At 58.0% G+C, this 20,623-nt stretch overlaps 1 protein-coding gene across 2 annotated transcripts in view; it reads right to left on the bottom strand.

Annotated features, from left to right (window-relative positions):
- Positions 1-1,012: 1,012 nt before the first annotated feature.
- Positions 1,013-20,623, bottom strand: part of Ripk4 (receptor interacting serine/threonine kinase 4) — a 22,092-nt gene continuing 2,481 nt past the window's right edge. The window contains exons 2-9 of one of the 2 annotated variants that reach the window (XR_007347811.1): positions 15,412-15,703; positions 10,571-10,719; positions 9,149-9,198; positions 7,451-7,609; positions 6,634-6,737; positions 5,189-5,453; positions 1,853-3,406; positions 1,013-1,553 (exon numbers count right to left, since the gene is read on the bottom strand). Coding sequence is in view for 1 of the 2 variants with exons in the window: in XM_015478794.2 (XP_015334280.1) it covers positions 2,247-3,406; positions 5,189-5,453; positions 6,634-6,737; positions 7,451-7,609; positions 9,149-9,198; positions 10,571-10,719; positions 15,412-15,703 (2,179 nt within the window). In the remaining variant the exon portion in view is untranslated. Of the gene's footprint in view, positions 3,407-5,188; positions 5,454-6,633; positions 6,738-7,450; positions 7,610-9,148; positions 9,199-10,570; positions 10,720-15,411; positions 15,704-20,623 lie in introns of both variants that reach the window. The other variant, XM_015478794.2, reaches the window with a different exon arrangement.

Below are 20,623 nucleotides of genomic sequence, written 5' to 3' on the forward strand. Positions count from 1 at the left end.
GCACTGGCAGTCATCACACCAGTGCTCCTGCGGCCGGCCATGCTCAGCCTGACCCTAGCCTCATAGAGAGCCAGACAACCCGGGCCAAGCCACTTCCCCAAAGAGGCCCGTCACGAGGGCAGGACGGGGGACGTGCGAGCTGGACCAAGGTCCTGGACCAGAGGGAGAGGAAGAGCTGCCTCTTGCCGTCAGCATGATTCCTTTTTTGTCCCTATAAAGGACATTTTTGAGACAATCAGTAGAATTTGGAAAGGATTTATAGATTGGGTGGTGGTTTATTTCCTGATTTTTGATGGGTAGACTGCGGATATCAGAAAAGGGTTTTTTTGTTCTGTTTTTTTTGCAGCTGGGGACCCCACCTAGGACCCTGTGCCTGCTAGGCAAGCCTCTACCACTGAGCTACAACTCTCCCCTCAGTCCTAAGTCCTTGTTTTTAGGAAGATTTAAGGATAGCGCACACCGTCTGCAGCCTCGTCTCAAGACAGGTGGGTGGAGCTGGGCGAGGCAGATGGTGGGTGGCTGGTGGACAGGTGAGTAGGTGGACAGGTGGGTGACGGATGGATGGACAGACAGGTGGAACCTTTAGATGACAGGTGGATCGGAAGAGGACTGGGTATATGGATGAGAAAAGAATGATCAAGATGAGATCAAATGTAGAAAGTAGGAAATTGGGAAAGGTATAAACAATTCTCTTAACTCTTCTATATTTGAAGTTATTTCAAAATACAAAACAAATTAAAATGAGTAGCACTTAAAACAGAATACAAACTAAGGTGCTGGGAGCTTCTTTTAACAACATGGACTTCTCTCCTGCTACATACCATGTGTGGGACTGGGCTCAGGAGGAGGGACGCCCAAGCCCTTCTGCTCCCTTCGACCCCGGTCACAGGTGAATTCAGTGTGTGATGTACCTTGTCTCCAGACCACGTACAACCGCCCTGGGCTCTGTTTTCAGGAACCAGGTAATTAAAGCTTACTTATAAGTAAAAGTAGCCACTCGACCTCCAAGGAGTAGGAGATTACTTCGCTTTATTGATGTCAACAGACCTCACGCAGTCCACGTGTTCTACACAAAAGTAGCCCCGCAGCGCAAGCACATCGAGGCGTCTTACAGCACAGCCCACGTCACAGATGGGCACTCCTGCCGCAGAGTCCGCATCCTGCCCACAGGTCACATCGACATACACGGTACATTAACATCAATCTCCATCCGTATCACCGCCCCAGCCACAGCACATTTGTCACGATCTGCAATAAACTAATTCTAATAACAGTGTTTGGAGGGCAACCGCGGGATTCGTGTGACAATGTTGCAGTGATACTATCAGTGACCAAATCCTTTACGTGTCTGAGTACAACCAACTCCTGCAACCAACTGCCAAGGCCTAGTACCCAGGGTGCCATTGCAGAGAGGTCAGAAAACCCCAGACACCCCAAGCGCCCCCTCGGTGCCAACGGCCACCAAAACAAGACCTGGAAAGCAGCCAGACAAGCAGCTTCTCCACGCGGTAACACTCCTCAGTCCAGAGCTAAGCTGGAGGATTTTCCAAGGACTCTACACACGTGGCTCTGGAGATCAGAAAACATTTTATGCAACGAGAAATGATGGGCGGCCAGGGTCAGTGCAGGGGGCTGGGCAGGATGCCCTCACTGCTCGCGGGACAAACGAGCAGGACACCAAGGTGGGTATAACTGACGGCTTTTAAAGCCCATGCTGTGATATCACGGCCAGTCCTTAGACTAGACAGTCCCACCTCGGCTTCGCTCCTAACACCATCTGCCAAGGTGCTTCCCACACAAAACGCGCTGCACTTGGTCGGGCAGGCACCTCTGCCACCGCGGGTGTGAGGACAGAGGACACGTCCTCCTGTGACTCACCTGTAACGGACATGCTCGAGCAGTGACAGGGGCTCGCTGTGGGACAAAGCAGCCGTCCTTGCCCAGGCCTTGTCACCAAAGGACCTGTTAGGAGTACAACGAAATGATCCCGACCCTTTGTCCCTTATGACGCCAGGTGCCCAGGCTGGTGGTGGGTCAGCTGCCGAGTCTTTCCAGCCAAGCCCATTTGGAGGGCAGCACACACTAGCAGCATCCCCCACGGGGCATGGCCTCATCCTTTGGCCTCTGCCGGGTCAGTTTTGGCAGCCACAGCAGGGTGAGTGGAGTGTCCTGGCAGAGCATTCTCCTGTCCCACATGGACACAGATGGACACGAGGCCCACAGACCTCTGGTTCTGAGGCAGGAGGCTAGGTCTTACTTCGCCGGAGGAGCGTGGCCGCGGGGCCCTGGCCACCCTGGAACTTGAGGCTCTGTAGGTTGATGTGGGCCCCATGCTTGAGTAGCGTCTCCACGGTCTGCGCATGCCTGCCCTGGGCAGCCAGGTGCAGCGCACTGAGCCCCTGCTCGTCGGACAGATCAATGAGATCTGCGCTGACCAGTTCCTCCACCACTTCCGAGTGCCCATGGGCAGCGGCCAGGTGCAGTGCAGTTTGGTTCAGGGGCCCCCGGGCCAGCACATCCGCCTTCTCCTCCACCAGCAGCTTGACAGTGGCCAGGTGTCCATTCCGAGCCGCCAGGTGCAGGGCAGTGCAGCCCTCTGCGGTCACAGCCTCCCTGCCGGCACCACGATACAAGAGCAGCCTGGCGGTGCTCGTGTGCCCCGTCTCCGCGGCCACATGCAGGGGTGTCTGGGCCAGCAGGCTGCGGACGTTGACATCGGAGCACAGGTCAATGAGGATGCGGGCCACTCGGTAGTGCCCGCGCTGAGCGGCCAGGTGCAGGGGCGTCCTGCCGTCCAGTGTCTGGGCGTTCACGCTCACCCCTGGCTGCTTGGCCAGCAGCTTGACGATGGGCAGGTGGCCCTGCCAGGCAGCATAGTGCAGGGGCAGCCAGGCATCCTTCCCCTGCAGGCCCACGTCCACGCCGCGGCGCAGCAGGATGCGCACGATATTCTCCTGCCCGTGCTGGCAGGCCACGTGCATGGGCGTCCGGCCCTCGAAGTCCACCTCGTTGATGGAGGCATTCTTCTCCAGCAGCAGCCGCGTGCTGGCCTCGTCCCCGTTCTGGGCCGCGAAGTGCAGGGCCGTCCACTGGTCCTCGTCCTTGGCGTTGACGCTGATCTTCCGGGCCAGCAGCAGCTCCACGATGCCCCGCGCCCTGCGCTCCACGGCCAGGTGCAGCGGCGTGGAGCCCTTGCTGTTGGTCAGGCTGGGGTCCGCGTTGTTGAGCAGCAGCCACTTGACGCACTCCTCCTGCCCGGCCTCCACGGCCAGGTGCAGCAGGCTGGCGCTGCCGTCCAGCACCAGGTTCACGTCCTGGGGCTGCAGGATCTTCATCAGCTTGCTGGTGTCCCCTGACACAATAGCGTCCACCAGCTTCCTCTTCTGGACGTCTGTGGTGCCCAGGTCTGCAGGGAGAGGAGAGGCGAGTTCAGCCAGGACGCCGGCTCCTCAAGGCCTGGCTGGGGGTCAGGGAACCTACACCTGGACTCTGGGCCAGCACCTCAGGATGTGCATAGCCTCCAGGTCACACTTCACCCGCAGGGACTGAGCGAGCATCCCACTTTGAGATCTAGCCAGAAGCCACATCTGAGGTCCTCCTTTGTCAATTTGCAAATTAAAATCACTCTAGTGATTCCACTGCCTTGCGTTGGTTTAAAGGGAGTAAAACTCGGAGGAGCCCTGGTGCTTAGGAATGGCAAGACGGCTCATTTCCCTCATTCAGAAAGGGATGTAAGAGGCAGAAGGAAAACCCGGGGCAGGAGCTCAGAAACTTGGCCAGCCTCCCGGGACACCCTCCAGCTCCCAGCCTGACCTCTGAATGGCACCTCCTGCACAGGGGACATCACAGGATGTTTTCGGGCCTCATATTTCAGGACTCTTGGCCCAGTGTTAGGATAAAAGCCTGCTATTTAACACAAAAATTCAACTCCATGGTTTGAAATCCAGATTCACATGAAATTAAGACTCTTCTGATTCACATGAAATAAGATTCTCCAGGGGATATAGGAAGAGAGGTGGGGTGTGGGGCAGTACTACAAGAACGGGACCTGCCCAGATGGACTTGGGTTTTGACACACGTTCTGAGGAGCCAGGAGGAAACCCTCTCAGGCACCAGGGCGAGGCGTCAGCAGTGCCAGATCTGAACCAAGGCCCGGGAGCACCTTTCTCCATGGGAGGTTCTGATGTTTCTTTCTGGCAACTTTGAACCTGGCCCTGACCGCCCTTTTCAGCTCTACTGACCACCACTTGCTTCTAGTCACTGGGTCCACCCCATCTGTCTTCCAGGTGTGTCCAAACCTGCAAAGCCTTTTTTCTCCCCCAACGTTCTACCCAGGGGGCTGGTAAGACCCAGAATCCTCTCCTCCAGGGAGATATCCCCAGTCTACCACGAAACACCGTCCCACCCCCAAAAAGGATGAGAGCACCTTGGGCAGGAACAGGGAAAAACCATCTTGTAAAAACAAGGCCCATTAAAATTAACAGAGCCAGGCCTGGTGGAGGCTGGGTTAGGAGGATCCCAAGTTTGAGGCCAGCCTCAGCAACTTTGTAAGACCCCTTCTCTAAATAAAAAGTACTGGGGGTATAGCTCAGTGGCAGAGCACATGCCTTGCATGTGTGACGTGTGGGGTTTGATCCCCAGCAGCAAACATAGCTCAACACACACAGCAGGTGGCTAAGGAGGACTCCTCCTAACAGGCAGTCTACAAAACACCAGAGTGTTGGCGCCCACAAGGACAACCAACCCAGTAAAATGCGCGGTCAGCAGCAGGCCCAAGTATTGGAAAGGGGGACAGGTCTGCAGCACTGAGACACAGTACAGGGCCGGCACCCATGGAAAGGGGAGCGGGTGGCTGCTAGGATCACTGGATGGAATTCAAGTTTCCGACCTGCAGGCCTGAAGTCAGCCTCTGCCCCAGGGCTGGCCAGGCAAGACCTCACTGCACGGGCAGGTGGTGTGGCCTGGTCCCCTCATGCCCTAAGTGACGCCCTACGGGGCTGCTCTGCCGGTGTGTGCGACTCCGGATCTGTGCTCAATGCACAGCTATGCCGACACCCCAAGCTGCCTAGTTACCCAAGAGAGGACACAGGACCATCATCAGGGCCAGGAAGTGGACACCTGGTTTTGCAGTTGTCCACTGAGCCCCGTCATCAGGCTCGTCCTTTCTCAGGACAGAGCCGCTGCTCACCGCCTGTGGAAGGTTCCCGCTCAAAAGACAGCGACAGGGACCCTCTGGATGAGAAGGCGGAGTCCACGGAGGACACTCCCGAGAGCCTCTTGCCACTGCTGGACGACGGGAGCTTGCACTCGGAGGAGCTGCGGCTGAGCTCCTCGGGGCCTTCGATGGTCTGAGAAATCCCAGAGTCCAACTGCGACAGCAGCTCAGAGAGGCTGCAGTCATTATCGAAGGCTGGGGCAGAGGCGCGCTTGAGACGCGAGGACCCGGGCACAGCCTGCAACGAGGAGGGAGGAGGTGAGGGCCCTGGTCCTCCACCAAGGCCAGGAGGGAACGCCATCGGGTACCAGGAAGTGACGTGGGTGATGTGACCACGACACGGCACGAGGGAACCCAGAGACTCGGGGCTGCACCGACCCCCTGGTGCCCAGCACGGACACTGTGAGAAAACTGTCAAATCCAGCACAGCATGCTCCAGAGGCCCGGGTTGAGGGGAGGTGTGGACAGTGCCTCAGACAGAAGGCACAGCGGGAACGCGGAGGGGAGGGCGGGGCTGGCCCTGCGCGTCCAGCAGGTCTGCACTAATGAGAAACGGGAACGAGCCGCAGGCCAGCCTGCCCTTGGGCTAAGTCAGGCTTTGGAAATGTATGTGGGTAGGCCAGGGTGGGTCCAGCTCAGGGACAACACAGTGATCCAATCCAGCGCACATCAAGAGGCCCTTTAAAGGGTCTTTCTGCATGAGATGGGAGATTCCTGGTGGGACTCACAATTCCCCCCGACCATGACCGTTTGTTCCAAACCCCCTCCCCCGCCCGCTGACCCTTGGATTCACTCTGACTTGGTCTCCTGGGAGACTGAGCCACATCCACCTGCTGGCTGCCTCTCTTGCCTTATCGGGGACCCAGCCCACCTCTTTTCCAAGCCTCCCGGTGCCTTTGCCCCAGGCGCTCTCATGCCCACAGCCCTTTTCTATTCCGTGTGCCTATCTCCCTGGGGAGACTGCCCTGCACTGATGACGTGCCACAGGCTGCGTACCAGGCTTCACTCTGCAAGGTGCTTCCTTCTTACTGCCCTCCAGGCACTTGGAACTTCCTGTCACCTCTGAGATAACCTGTCACACTCACAGAACAAACCAGCTCTGCACAGTGAGGAAGCAGGGGGCACAGGACCCAGAGCAGCCACCTCCCGCCTGCCCCGCCTAGCAGAGGCTGGGCCTTCTGAGCCCGGTGGTTCAGGTGTCCAGTGAGACCCAGCAGTTCAAGTGGGCGCCCACACTGTTCACACAACCCCTGGCAGGACACAGGGAAGAGAGGGCAGCAGGAGGGCAGATGAGCCCGGGGATGCCCAGGGACCTACACTGCCACAGAGCTGGGCACAAGGCGGACACAAGGCCGGCTCAGGGAGGAGGCAGCTGGCCAGGGTCTGCAGAGGCAGGGGTGGGCTGGAAGGCCCCTCACCTCGCTCTTGGGCCCCGGCGGGCTCTTCCCTGCTGGGTCTGGAGTTGGCTCTCTCACCTCCTCGTCAGGTTTTTCACAGAGGACCTCGGTTTCAGAAGTAATTTCTTTGAGGGGAAAAAGACAAAAAGGAGCATGTCATTTGGCTAAAAGTTTCTACACAATTCCAAAGGGACAGAGACACCCTAAAGTCTCCAAGCAGCAGGTTGAGCCAGATGCCATCAGCACTGAGATCAGTCAGCAGAACCCAGGACCCCCAGACCCCCACAGGGCAACCCGCCCACCAGGCCTGGCCTGCCTCGTGCCACCATCTGGAGGGCTCACCAGACACAGGGCAAGGCCGCCTCGATGCCCTGCCAGCAGCACTAGCGGTGAGCCCTGCCCTTGTTGTCCCCAGGTTGTCCCCCTGCATGCTGTGAGAGCAGGGACTGCCTTGGATCCACCAGGGCTGACTACCCACGGCCCACCTCTCTATTCCAGGAGGGCAGGACCCCAGGAGAACGGTGCCAAGAGGCCCAGTCGGGCGGTCTCCTGAAGACACCCTGCTGTGTCTGAACTGAAATCATGGGCTCCCCTGGGCAGCAAGCCCCGTCCTGGCCAGGAGCAGGGGTGGGGGCGGTGAAGGCAGCCACTGGGTCCAGCAGCCCCACCTTGGCCTTGACTGCTGGAGGTCTGAGGCAGGGCCAGGTGACCTGCCCCTGCAGGACTCGTCTGGGCCCCGAGTCCCTGTGCACCTTGTTCCCACCAGGAGGCTGGTCATCACCTCTGTGGCAATAGCAAAGCCATCCAGAGCCTGGCCCCAGGGAGACCTAACACTCACCCTGGAAGGTGGGCCGTTCCCGTGGGTCCTCGCGCCAGCACCTCTGCATGAGGCGCAGCAGGTTCCCGCAGGCACGCGGCCGGGGCCTACAGACGGGGGGCAGCTCCGGGCGGTGGCCCTTCACCACCTTCACCATGATGTGCAGGATGTTCTTCTCATCTAGGGGACAAGTGCAGCCGTCAGGGCACCAGAAGCCACCGGAAGCCACCACGCTCCACCGGCCATTCTCCTCCGCCCTGAGGGGAGGGCCCGAGGCAGCCCTAGGGCCGGGTTCTTCTCAGGCTGGCCTCCCGGCTTCTGGTTCCCCACAGTGTTCCTGCCCCCGTGATTCCAGCAAGCCCTCCACAAAGGCAGGTGCCATCAGCAGGGGTGGAGAGCTGGCCCACATTGACAACTGCCAGGACTCCACGCGGTCTGTCCCACACAGTCACTGTCTTAGTGTCTGCGGGTATTTCCATGACAATGCAGACTTCAAACCCTCCAATGAAATGAAAGTCAAGTACACCTCGGGGAGACTTCCTACTGCCAAACAGGACAGAAAACGCCCTGGCACCTCACACGGCCTGCACCTGGCTCGCCCGCCTAGGAGGCTATGAAGCAGCAAGAGCGCAATCCTCACACTGGCCCCGCACACCTGGCTCCAGGTGTCAACCCGCCAGACAAATTTCATGTCCAACCGGCAGGCTGCGCGTTAGGTGCATTCAGCATGGGCCTCGGGAAGGGCAGCCGGGAACAAAGTGCAGTGGTAGCCAGAGGACAGGTAGGACCTCGAGAGGGGTCTGGGACGTCCACAAGGCTCCGGGATGACTCAGTCCTTTTCCACACACTGGCCGAGTCTGCCTCCACGGACTCCCAGGCCTGAGGGTCGTCCAGAGACCCTTTCTCTTTCCCAGACCTGAGCCTGGCACAGGCTAGCAAGATGTGTATTTTTTTTTTTTTTTTTTGGCATCTTTGGTCATACCACACAATATCATGAGTAATGCAGAGAAAAAGGCTCTCCTCTCCGATGCAGGTAAAAGCTACCCAGACTTTACAGTAATTAAACCCAGGTACTGAAATTCTGAGGAAAGAAGTCACAATAGGGACTGCCTAGTTGGGGAGGTGGGGGAGCATTTTCTGGTCTAGGAGGCTGTTCCAGCGTGTGGACACCCTAACTACTACTGGACCACATGTTCACAGGCAGTGTGGAGAGCAAATCTGTCATGTGTATTCACAATTCTTTCTTTTTTTCCTTTGAAAAAAGGCAAATCCACCGACAGAAAGCAGATCAGTGGTTGCCAGAGGCTGGAAGGGGATGGTGGGCGGGGATGAGCCGGAGTGACCGCAGATGGGCAGGGGCTCCTGCTGGGGTGGCAAGGGTGTCTGGAACCAGACCGTGATGCTGTCTGTGTAACTGTGAACGTCCTAGATGTCACAGAATCACACATTTTAAATGGTGAAAATGACATATTTTGTTATGTATTCCACACAAAAAAATTAAATGGCCCCTAAGAATGGACTCCTCCGAATCTCTTTCCCTGTATGTGTCCTATGTGTAATTTCCTGCCTGCAAACAACTCTGCCAAAGCACTTTGTCAGTGTATAGAAAAGCCAATAGTGGGGTGGCCTTGCTGGGTCACAGGCACCACCCCAGGGCTGAGAAGATGCCCCACAGTCCCAGGAGACGTTGCTTGGCACCTCGTGGGCAGCGCCACTCACCTGCGAAGGGCTTCTTCTGTGTGAGCACGCCCCAGATCACAATGGCAAAGCTGGAAAAGAAGCCAGGTGCGTTAGTGTGGCTCAGGACCCTCAGCTCAGGTCTGGGGTGCGGTCACCCTGCAACCAGCTGGAGAAGCCCCTCCAAGGCTCCCAAGGAGGCCCCGGGACATTTCTCCTGCATTTCTAAAAGGGGAAGCCATCTTGGATAACACCCCCACCTGGGCTCAGGTGGGAACAGAAGACCTCGTGGCTGAGCCGCAGTCTTCAGGCAGCAGGCAGGACCCTGGAGGGCTCTCGGGGAGAGCAGATGGTACCACCTTCTTCCCGCCGGGCACAGAGCAGGTAACCAGGCATTTGCTGGTGTCCTCATGGCCCCCTGCTGCTCTCTAGGGTTCTGACTCTAAGGACAGTCGTGGAGCACTGGGCAAATACTCCCATTGGCTCTCTGAGATCTCAGAGGATTGCTAAGGAAAGGGCAGGGAGAACATCTGAGGTGGCCTCACTGTGCCAAAGCCCTTTGCTGGCCACTCGGGACACATACTCACATATAAATTATTCTAGATACACCAAGAAAGGGGCCCAATCCAGTGCATTTAAAAAATTAAAATTAAAAAAGGAGTCCAAAGACTCACCCCACGAAGCACAAAGAACTCACACTAACTGAAAACTCAGCTCTAAACAGAGCACCCTACCTACTCTCCCCGACTCTGCAAGCCATGATGGTCCCCGAAGGCCAGGAGCCGCAGCTCCAGGTAGGGCAAGCTCAAGTACCAGGGCAACTGCCAAACCAGTCAGCCAGGACCCCGGTGGCGGTGGCACGAGGGCAGAGCCCGAGCAGCTCCTGGTGCGTGGCTGCACCCTCCCTGCCTCCGTTTTCTCTGTGAGACTAACTCTCACAACTTGAAAATGAAAGGAATCTGGTAACCTGGCAACCAGGTTCACAGGTCCTGCCCATGCTCCTCCATCGCAGCCAGGTGACCCCACAAGTGTAAGCAGTTCCCTCCTCAAAGTTCAGAGAAAAATGAACTGTGAAGAGCCCAAACCCACGGGCATATGGGCACGGCGACCACTTAAAGCAACAGGTTTTTCTGACAATAAAATGCATGTTTCATAAAATTGCCACAGGAGACCCAGCACAGCACCGCTGCCTGCTCCACAGGGAGCCAGGCCGGTCCTCACCCTGCCGCCAGGAGTGGCTCATCTACAGCCAGCAGCACCCACTGGGAAGAGGGGTCTCTTGTACGCCGGGGAACCTGCCCCCAGGCTAACATCCCCGCCCAAAAGACACACACCCCTTTCACCTGGACTGAACCCACTGCTGATGCACACCCAGAGTGAGCTGAAAGCCCCTGTTCAGGACAGGAAGACACGGGCTCAGGGTCCCCAGAGGGGCCCACAGGGATGGGGCTGGGCATCACGCACCTGTACACATCGTGCTTGGTGTCAAAGAGCCGGCTCTTCTCCCGGATGCGCTCTGGAGGGAGGTAGGCGATGGTGCCGAACAGGCCATCCATGCTCAGGTCGTGAGAGTGGGACAGCCCGCTGCACTTGGCCAGCCCAAAATCGGAAATCTGAAACAGAGCAGGGGGGAGCAGGTCAGCCCTCCACAGGGCCAGGGGCCGGCCGTGAGCTGGCAGTGCCCCCGAGCCAGAGGCCGTGCCCCCAGCGCTCTGCTCACTCCTGCAGGTAGCCCAGCCCGGGCAGGCGGGAGGCAAGGCAGCTCAGACAGAGCGTCTGCAGGCTAAAGAGCCACCACCTGGATGGACGGGAAGAGATCAGGGTTTAAGGAGAGATTCCCTGGGCAAGGAACTCAAGAACCACAGCCCCACGTCACAAGGCAGCAGGTCTGCCCTATGGCTGACACTCCCTGGTGGCACCAAGGGAAGAGCAGCGCCCAGGGTTTACAGGTGAAGGAACACACGTGACAGGCTGGGCCAGCTGGTTGTGCAACCCTCCAGCTGGGCTGACAAGTGGCAGCAAATCCTTCAAAGGGCAACACACCTCCAGAGGCCCTTTAAATTAGCAAGCACAACACGCACCTCGCCTCGACCCCACGGGGCATGCTGTTTCTGCCAGAACGTCTGTTATCAGCAGACGCTCAGGGGTGAGCCCCCAGCCCCCGCCACTCAGGGACCCCCACCCCTGACTCCCTTGGCAGAGACACTCTTATGGCTCGCTTACACCCACTGAGGACCACACAGGCCGCTGGGAGTGGCCCCTCTCCTCCAGGCCCCGTGAAACGCTGCTGGAACCAAGCCACAACTCTCACTGGACACCCAATCCTCAGGGAGAAGTTCCCTGTCTCCTCTTCTTCAAGTGGGGCGTTTTTAAGCCTTTTAAATTAACCCTTGGGCTCCTCCTAAGACACACCCATGCAGCCAGGCTGACCATGACCACAGGGAGCCAGGCCGGCCCTCACCCTGCACAGCAGGAAGACACTGGTGGGGCCAGGTCAGTCCTCGCCCCTGTAGCCCAGCTGAGCGGCGCCCAGGCTGGAGCTCTCCAGGCCCAAGCGCCCATTCTGGGTCCCCCAGGTTCTGTGGGCTCAACCAGCCTCAGGCCTCAAGAGAAATCCTGAGAAGTCCGGGAAGAAACTGCCACTTCCCCAGACAAAACCATCACCCTGTCCCGCAGCTCCGTCCCGAGAAGCCCAGCGCTGGGAGGCAGGGAAAAGCACTTCACCTCTCAGAACAGGTTCAGCGACAGAGAAGACGTCTGTTAGAAGACCACTGGTGGCCTGCCAGGCCTTAAATTCAGAAATGAAGACAGGCTGGGATTTGGGGAGCTCGGTGCTCCATGCTTCTCTCTGAAAACAGGCATTTCTCCTCCTCTCTGTCACTGACCCAAACAGACCAGCCACTTTGAGATACACTTGGTGACAGAGAGCAGCACACATTCTCTGCCCAAAGCCTGGCATCAGACCCAGTCTGGGAATGCGGAACTCCCAGGGGCACCTCCGCCTGGCCGGGCCCTGGGCTGCCCCTCACCCCGGCTCTCGCCACAGACCATGAGCAGCAAAGGCCTCCTGGCCCACGAACACTCTCGCATCGGCATCTGACTCAGTGTCCCGAGAGCTCAGGGCTCACAGGGGCCCCCAAGAATGTGGCCCTTCAACCTCAGGCCCAGCTAGACCAGAGTAATGAAGTGGCCCGTGGCTGTTGAACAGGAAGGGCACTTCAAACACAGCGGATCCTGCCCCCATGCCATGGCGCTCCGAATAGCCTGGCCTGGGCGGAGGGGTGAGCGCGCAGCCTGTGACCCCAGCATCATCTCAACATGGAGAGCTGTTGTACCCAACTCAGAGTAATGTGAGGCGACAACTTAAAACATACTATATTTCACATACTTGGCAGAACAGATGGCTGCCGTGAGGTTCTGGCTCTAACCCCCCTGGGTACAGAGAGGCAGCACGCGTCTGAGCCACAGGAAGTGGTGGACGGCAACCTGCGGCTCATCCTGGTCCACAGTAGAGATGTGTTACCTCGAATGTCCACCCACCAAAACCGCCTGGAAACCCGGGGCCAACGCACCCAAGCCTCAGAGCCTGAGAGCCTGTCTCAGGCCCCGGAGCAGCACTCCCGACGTGGAGCGACACTCCCGACCCGACCCGACCCGACCCAGAGCGCGGCTGCCTCCTCACACCTGCTGGTTGTTGCTTTGTTTTTTCCTCCCGTTTCGGTGCTGGGGATCAAATCCAGAGCCTGGTGCGTGCTAGGCCAGTGCTCCACCACGGAGCCGCACCCCAGGCCCCAGGCAGCTGTTTCTAAGACTCTGTTTGGGGCTTCTCAGAGGTGACCAAACCTTTCCTGGGGCCTTTCAGGGTGCACTCAGGCAAGGAGGACAGCTGTCCTGGGCCAGCAGAGAAGCATGGAGTCATGTCCTCTCGGAGGACCTGCCCACCATTCTAGCAGCTTCTTCAAAAAATCTGCATTAGGAATGAACACTCCATCAGGTCCAGCCCTTCAAAACCAAGGTCTCTAAGAAAGGGAAGGGGAGGCACAAACCAAAGGCCCTCGAGTCCACGGAGTCCACACCAAAATGGCCTGCAGGGAAGGCAAGCCCAGTGTGTCCCGGGACACAAGGACTAGACCAGCACTCTTCGCTCACTGAGCAAGTGCTGGGTCTCTGCGGAGCGACTGCAGCTGGGGAAGATGCCTGAGTGAGCATCCGTGCCTGACCTGAGGTGATGACCTGCTGGTGACAAGCCACCAGCCAGCAGCTGAACCTGCTAAGCACTCTGGGTGGGCATCATGCTGAGCACTCACCAGTCACTGACCCCTGATGACAACCTAGAGAAGGAATGATCTTGCTGCTCCACTCCCCACCCAGCTGACAGGACCGGGGGCTGCACCCCAGGCCCACACCCAGAAGAAGGACGTCACTGTGTCCTCCAAGGAATGCCTACACCCCCCACCCCGTGTGCATTCCACACACCTGTTAGAGAGGCAGGAGAGTGTGGAAAGGAGCGAGGGGCACAGGTGCCCAGCCAGGCCACGGACAGCCCAGGGGCTTGCGAAAACCCACCCAGCAGTCCTTAAAGACAAGGTCACCTTCAGGCACCCTCTATGTTAACCCAAGGATGCCTGCGGCTTTCCCTGCCCACACGCCATCAAGCCAGAACCTTCCTGAGGTTGCTTGGGCTGTTTCCTCCACACCCAGGGTCTTCTCCCCACCTCTGACAGCAGTTCAGCCTGCCCCCGACGAAGGCCTGGCCGGCACCTGCACACCCTGCCCTCTGCCTCACTCCATCCTGAGGGATTGCCTTGTACCACTCACTGCATCTTCCTGGTCTTGCCAGACGGCAGCGGGACAGGCAGGAAATCAAGGCTCTGCAGCCCCGCAGAACGGGTTCCAGCTCATGCTCCACACCTGCGGTGGTCATCCTGGCCACTAATCTAACCCCTGTGGGCCCCAGCTTAGCAAGTGGCCACCGTCCACACTGTACCTCTACTGTGGAGCCGTCAGTCCTGCATAAGCCCTGCCGCGGAGCAGGGGCCTGTCGTCCTTCTCTTTCTGGTGCAGAATGCATGTTTGAGAGCAAAGAACTTCACACTCACTGGGCCCTCAGGACCTGCACTCCCCGGGAAGAAACCGAACAGCCCTGCCAACCACAGGGGACAGGAGCTGGGACGGCAGCTGCTGGAGCCTACAGAGCTCATTCCCTCACACCTGGTCCTGTGCCTGCGTCTTCACCGCCCCGACTCCCTGCTTCACGTCACGGCAGGTACATTTTTAGTTAAAACCTACGGTGCAGTGAGGCCCACCCAAGAAATAGCTTATATTCACTGTCCAGAATGAAAATCCGCTTCTCCACCTGACTGAGCCCCTGCAGGAGGGGCTCCGTGAGTGCCACATGGCCATCGCACACCAGGCCCACCCCAGAGCCCGGGGGCAGGGCGGGCCCTGGGTTCAGGTGTCTCCTAAAGGCCGGGTCAACAGGAAGGGCCAGCAGCGCTGTGCAGACAGGAACAACAAAGAGACCGAGCCACGGCCGTGCCCCTGCTGTGCCCTGCACCTCAGGACCACTCCGGCCCTGGCTCTCGGCTCCTTCTCTCCCTCAGGGATCTGTTTTCCTGCACGGAAGAGGACAGAGGGGCCCACGTGTGACTCAGGCCTCCTGAGAGTGACACCACCACCACAGGGCAAGAGCCCAGGACAGTGCCACCCAGGGCCAGTGGTGACACAGCCTGGACTCAAAGGCCATCCAAAGGAACAACATTCAAGACGTACAGCCTGACACAAACTGGCCATGCTGAGAACCAAGTCCAGGCCGCCGCACGAGGCCGGTCAGACGGCTCTCACGCCTTCCGGGTTTTATAAACTTATAAAGGGAAAAAAAAGTAAAAACTGGCCTCCCAGGGCACCACTGTCCCTTCCACACCTCCCCAGATGGGACATCAGGTGGAAAGTCCCCCTCAGAGCCTCATGTGACCCTTGTCTGGTCTCTAATCTGATTTCACAAAACACTCAGTGAGTCTAGAACCTGAAATTCATAACCTGCTTCCAGGGGGCCCAGAATTCTCCCGCGTGCCAGGATTGGGGGAGGCCCCAGCACTCAGAGGGCCTCTCTCCCAATACAGACTCTGCAGTGTTGCTGGCCACCACAAGCTGGGGGCCCGGAGTTTTTATGCTGGGAGAGGCCCTGGCTTCAAGTTCTTTCCCACAGAATACCTCCTTCCCCAACCTCGCCATAGCCTACAGCTGCACCCCAATTCCCTGGCCACAGACCAGCCACCCACTTCCCAGGGCACGGTGCTGCCCACCTTGACGTGGTAGTGGGCGTCCAGCAGGATGTTTGCGGGCTTCAAGTCCAAGTGCAGGAGTGGCGGGGTCATGCAGTGCAGGAAGTTCATGCCCACGGCTGTCTCATGAACAATCCGAAAGCGCAGGTCCCAGGGCAGCGGCTCGGAGGCCAGCAGCTTCTCCAGAGAGCCCGTCTCCATGTACTCCATGACCAGGCCCACGGGCTCCCGGCAGATGCCGTACACAGGCAGGACGTAGCGGAACTTGGCCATCTCCATCTTCTTGGCTTCCTCCAGAAGCTCCAGGCGCTCCCTGCAAAAGTTCAAAGGAGTGAGCGGGGCGGCAGGCCCCTGCCCAGCCAGCCACGGTCAGGGCACTCACGGAGCCCACCAGTGCCACAGCCCTAACACTGGAGCCCCAGGGTGCTCGAAGTACACAGGAGAGGAGCTCCAGCAATTATCTGGATACCTGCAGGCCACCTGGGCACCCCGGGCTGGAGCCTGGCAGTGGACACTGCCTTCTCTTGGGGGAGGGAAGACAGTGTGGGCTGAAAGTTGAGACTAACCATCTACCCGAGGAGCCCACTTGCCCTGTGAAAGCCCAAACCCACTTGCACACTAGGGAGCGGCAGATCCAAGCAGGGCCAGGCCCTCGCTCTGCTGTGGTGAGATACAGACACCAACACGGCGCGCGCCCTCCTAACTGTTCCAAAACCCCGGCCAGCGGCACCATACACTTCCTAAAGCTGCATGACCATCACTGCCACCTACGCCCAGAACTTATCTCCCCAACAAAATCTGCACCTGTTAGACAGTAAAGCCTCCCCAGCCCCCACCCTATTCTCAGTCCCTACGACTGTGCATCCAGGCACCTCATGTGAGTGGAATCACAAAGTATTTTTTCTTCAGTGTTTGGTTATTTCACTAAGTATGTTTTCAAGGCCTAATTTGTTATACCACTTATCAAAATGTCCCTCATTTTCATGGCTGAATAATACGCCATGGTAGGAACACCCTACACTGTGTACAACCCAGACGGTTCCCACCTCTTGGCTTTTGTGAATGATGCCAACCTCTGAACACAGCTGGGGTACTAATGAGCCTGAGACCCACTCTCATTCCCTGGGAGCTGTGCTGGCTGTGTGTCCCACCTGTGGAGAAGCCACTGAGTGGCTGTCCTGCCTGCCACCTGCTTCTGCAGTGGACTTTCACCAGCTCCAACCTGTGTACACACGGGCTGTGAGATGAGCACTTGCAACAGACCCACAGCCGGCGAAGCCAGGAACCTCCATTCTCCATCCCCGATGGAGGCGCTTGCCAGCCCCTGGCCGAAGGTCACTTGGAGGAGGGTGCAAAGCAGCAGGCCGTGCCAGGGTCAGGGGTCAAAAGTCTTGGCGCACACACATTGAGGGGAAAAGGCCAGATCCAGGAGGACATGACCTGGCCATGCAGGATCTGGCCAGTGCTCTACAACATGGACCCCAGGAGGCACCCTGGAGGCTGGGGGATCCAGGCGCCCAGGCCTCGCCCCTTGAGAACAGGTGAGGGCTGGGACAGCCACTTTCCAGTCACAACAAGCTCCCCACAGGGAAAGTCCAGAACACGCCTGGAGCGCCCTCAAATACCGAGCTGGGAACAGGGCCACTCGGTGTCCACACACATCCCGTGCAGACTGGGGCAGCCTTGAGGTAACTCTCGGGACTGCAGGGTCCAGCACAAGCTCCTGCCCATAACTCAAGACCCATCACCATAGCTCCACCCTGGGGCTCTCCTGGGGCTTGGCACAGCCTGCTCCTCCTGGTCCAACCCCAGAGCAGCTGTGCGGACACTCCTCTGTACCTGCTCCCACTGGAGCCTGCTGGAGAATTCCGAACTGTGCCAACAAGACAGAGCCATTCCTTGACTATCTGACCTTCTTGTTGAGACAGCAGCCATCTCCCAGGCTTCCTGACAGCTGTAAAGACGCTGCATGTGGGAAGGATGGCAGGTGGGCAAGAGGAACCCCTGGATTCTTACCAGCATTGAGCTCTCTCGTACGTACCCACAGGCAGCTCCCATAAAGCACCAGAGGGGCTCAGAGGGGCGAGCCAGCCGTGTCGGGAGCTGGAGAAGATGTGAAACATACTGAACGTGCATGTCCAAGTGACCACAAAGCAAGGAGCTCAGCGCAGCTGGCTTTCCTAGCACTCTGGCTAAGTGACTAACAGCAGCGAGAGGTGGCAGTCCCCTTGTGCTGTGAGCCCCTGGGCGGGTGAGGCGCTGCCCACACTAGGGTCCTCACAGCCCCAGGGCCTGGCCAGGCTCAGGGACCCAACAGGGGCAGATCCCTAAGCACCATGGGCTGAACCTGACTTGGAGACCAACAGTCCAGACCTGGCCAGTGGCACTTCCGACCTTAATCCCAGACTCCACAGGCACTGAGGGGGGAGAATGTGTCCCCTCTGCTGGGTCCCTTTCTCTCCCGGGAAGTACTACTCACTGAATCAGGCCCCAGCATGAGGACCACCTTCACCAGTCACCAACTCCACGGGTCCTGGTGTCACCAGGTCCCAAGGATCACCAACTGAGACCTGCTACCTGCTCTGCTTCAGTTTTGCATCTTGTTGAGAATCAAAATTATTAGGCTGGGGCTGGGGCTCAGTGGTAAAGCACTTGCCTCGCAAGAATCAAAATTATTACCATATGTCTTTTTCCTACTGCTCTTATTTTCTCTTAAAAAGTGGCCCATTCATACGCCTCCCTATTGTCCCATGGTGCCAGGTGGCTTTGGCACAAGTCCTTCTGCAGAACTTCCAGGGTAAATTGAGCAAGGAACTGTCCTGAGGTCTTGAATGGACAGTTCAGGTATTTACAGGCTGGTCAGCCACTTTTCCACCTGCCACATACATCCCAAGCGGGGCCCCTAGACGCCAACCCGGTGATAACGAAACAGAGAACCAAGTTGGTTCAGTTGAGACTAACCTAAAAAACGGAAGCTCCGAGCCCCTCTGCAAACTTTTGATCTGTTTGCCCATCAAGCTTAACACAGGCAGCCCGGGCAGACCACGCCTCCCACCCACCTCCTCTATGTAGAACAGAGACAGAGCCCACCTAAAAACAGCACCCAAGGAAGGTTTACACCAGAAAGCTGATCCTGGGCTGGGTCCCCAGGGGAACCAGCACCAGCTTGGGCACTTGGCCTGAGGGAGCCCGTCCGCACTGCCTCTCCTCTCAGGAGCTGAGGTTCAGGGCATTTCAGGGAGGAGATCAGCTACCCTGCAAAACAAGCCACCATCTCCGGTGACAAAACCACCCTCAGGTGCAGACAGGGCTGAGCAAGCACAAGGTGGCAGAGGCCCTGGCTCTGCTCAGAAGGGTCGGCAATTCACTGGAACTTTTTATACCATTTCTTATCTACTGGCCCCTGAGGCAAAGTCCCAAGGTCCCCACCCAGCAACCTCTCTTCAGAGCCCCAGGATGCACACCACAGCCCACAGGCTCAGCGGCTCCTGCCCTCCTTGGGTGCATTTGCAGCTCTGGAGGCCTGGCAGGGCCTGCTGGAGGCCGGGAGGGCACTCCCCAGGAGAGCTGAAGTCCTGAGGGACCCACCATTGTTTTTTGTCCATAGCAATTATTATTATTTAAAATACATTTTCCCCGTAAGCAGTGTTTCCAGTGTCTGGCGACCACAGAAAAGGAAGCATAGGTTTATGATTATTACTAATACTTTAAATACTGGAGGGATTTCAGACCAGTCCCTAGAGCTCAACCTCAGTGCTGGGGCAGGGGTAGAGCCCAGACGTCCAGGTGCCCAGTTCAGGGGACCACGGTTCACAGCAAAGTGGACATTTCTGGACCGCAGAACCCGCTGACAGCAGTTTAATTAAAACAGGGCCTTAAAGCTGTGAGGAGCAGGAAGGCGGGTCCTCGTCCTGCCTCCGGCTTCCCTGCTGGGGAAAGGCTGCTGATTCTGGGCTTCCCAGCAGAAAATACCCCACCCCAGCCCGACACCCTATGGCTCCAGACGGAAAAATCTCAGCACTGACAGGACCAAGTTTCTTTTAAAGACTTTTAAAGACACTTTAAAAGAACCTCAGAATGGTGTCGGGCCAGTCATTTCTCCAGCAGGGAAGAGCTGGCTGACACACGTGTAGAAAAGCCACAGGGTTCCTGCAGCTCAGTCAGAAACTCCAAAGACAAAAAGACCAGCAGGAGGGGAGGGAGGCCGAGGTCACAGTAGAGCTGGAGAAGGGGGAGGGGGCAGAGCTGGAGAAGGGGGAGAGAGAGGATGCGCAGCCGCACAGGGCTCCAGCAGCCTGGGAACCCCCTGGGCAGAGTGCAGCCTGGCCCCATCCTGTGAGTTGTGAGCAGCCTCTCTGCCAGGGCTGCTGCAGGGCAGTCCAATTACCTTCCCAGGGAGCCTCCGAGGGGTTCCCACACTGCTATTTTTAAAACTGACAGGAATTGGGCTTGTAACTACAGAGACTGTGGGCTCTGTAGTTACAAACCCCGGGTTTGCTCAGGCTCGCCCGACCAGCCAGGCCCAGCTCACAGCCGCTGCCTGCGCTCCCTTACTGTGAGCCTCCCAGAGCTGGGGGCGGGGCAGGGAGGAATGGGGTCCTTGGAGTCACTTGCTCTCTCTGAACAGGCCCTGCACTCCACCCTACATGTACCCAGGACCCCCCATTTAGAGTCGGGTGAGGAGGCCAGGCACATACCCAGAGCTGACAGGCGTGATTTCCCAAAGCACCAAGCCAGGTAAAGAGAAGCTCAGAAACAGGGACCCCTTGGCAAAAATATCCTGGCTCCCAGGAAGCCTTGAAATGGGTACGGGGTGCATCTAACAAGCACTGACCCTCTCTGCATAGACATGCCTGGGCACAAGGCCTGGGGCGGCCTGCAGGTGTGACCGTCAGGGCTGGCCAAGGCCAAGGGTAGATAAAGATTGGGGCCAGGGCAGCATGTGCCTTGAGGGGTAAGCAGCCCTGTCCAATGAAAATCAGCCTGGCCCACACCTGTACCTGTGGTGGGACCCTAAGCAACAGTGGAGTTGGCCATACAGTCCAGTCACCCTGGGAAGAGGCCCAGACCACTGACAGGGGTAAGAGGTGCCATCCTCAAGCAGACAAGACAAGATGGGAGGTGAGGGGATGGATGGGGCCTGCACATAGAGACCCCAGAAAATCCCATTCCTCCAGGTCACACCTTGCAAATGCAGTGCAGGGTGGGCACCAAAAGAGCACGGGGGCGGGGG

The sequence above is a fragment of the Marmota marmota genome, unplaced genomic scaffold, assembly GCF_001458135.2.
Source record: "Marmota marmota marmota unplaced genomic scaffold, marMar, whole genome shotgun sequence".
NCBI classification, from domain to species: domain Eukaryota; kingdom Metazoa; phylum Chordata; class Mammalia; order Rodentia; family Sciuridae; genus Marmota; species Marmota marmota.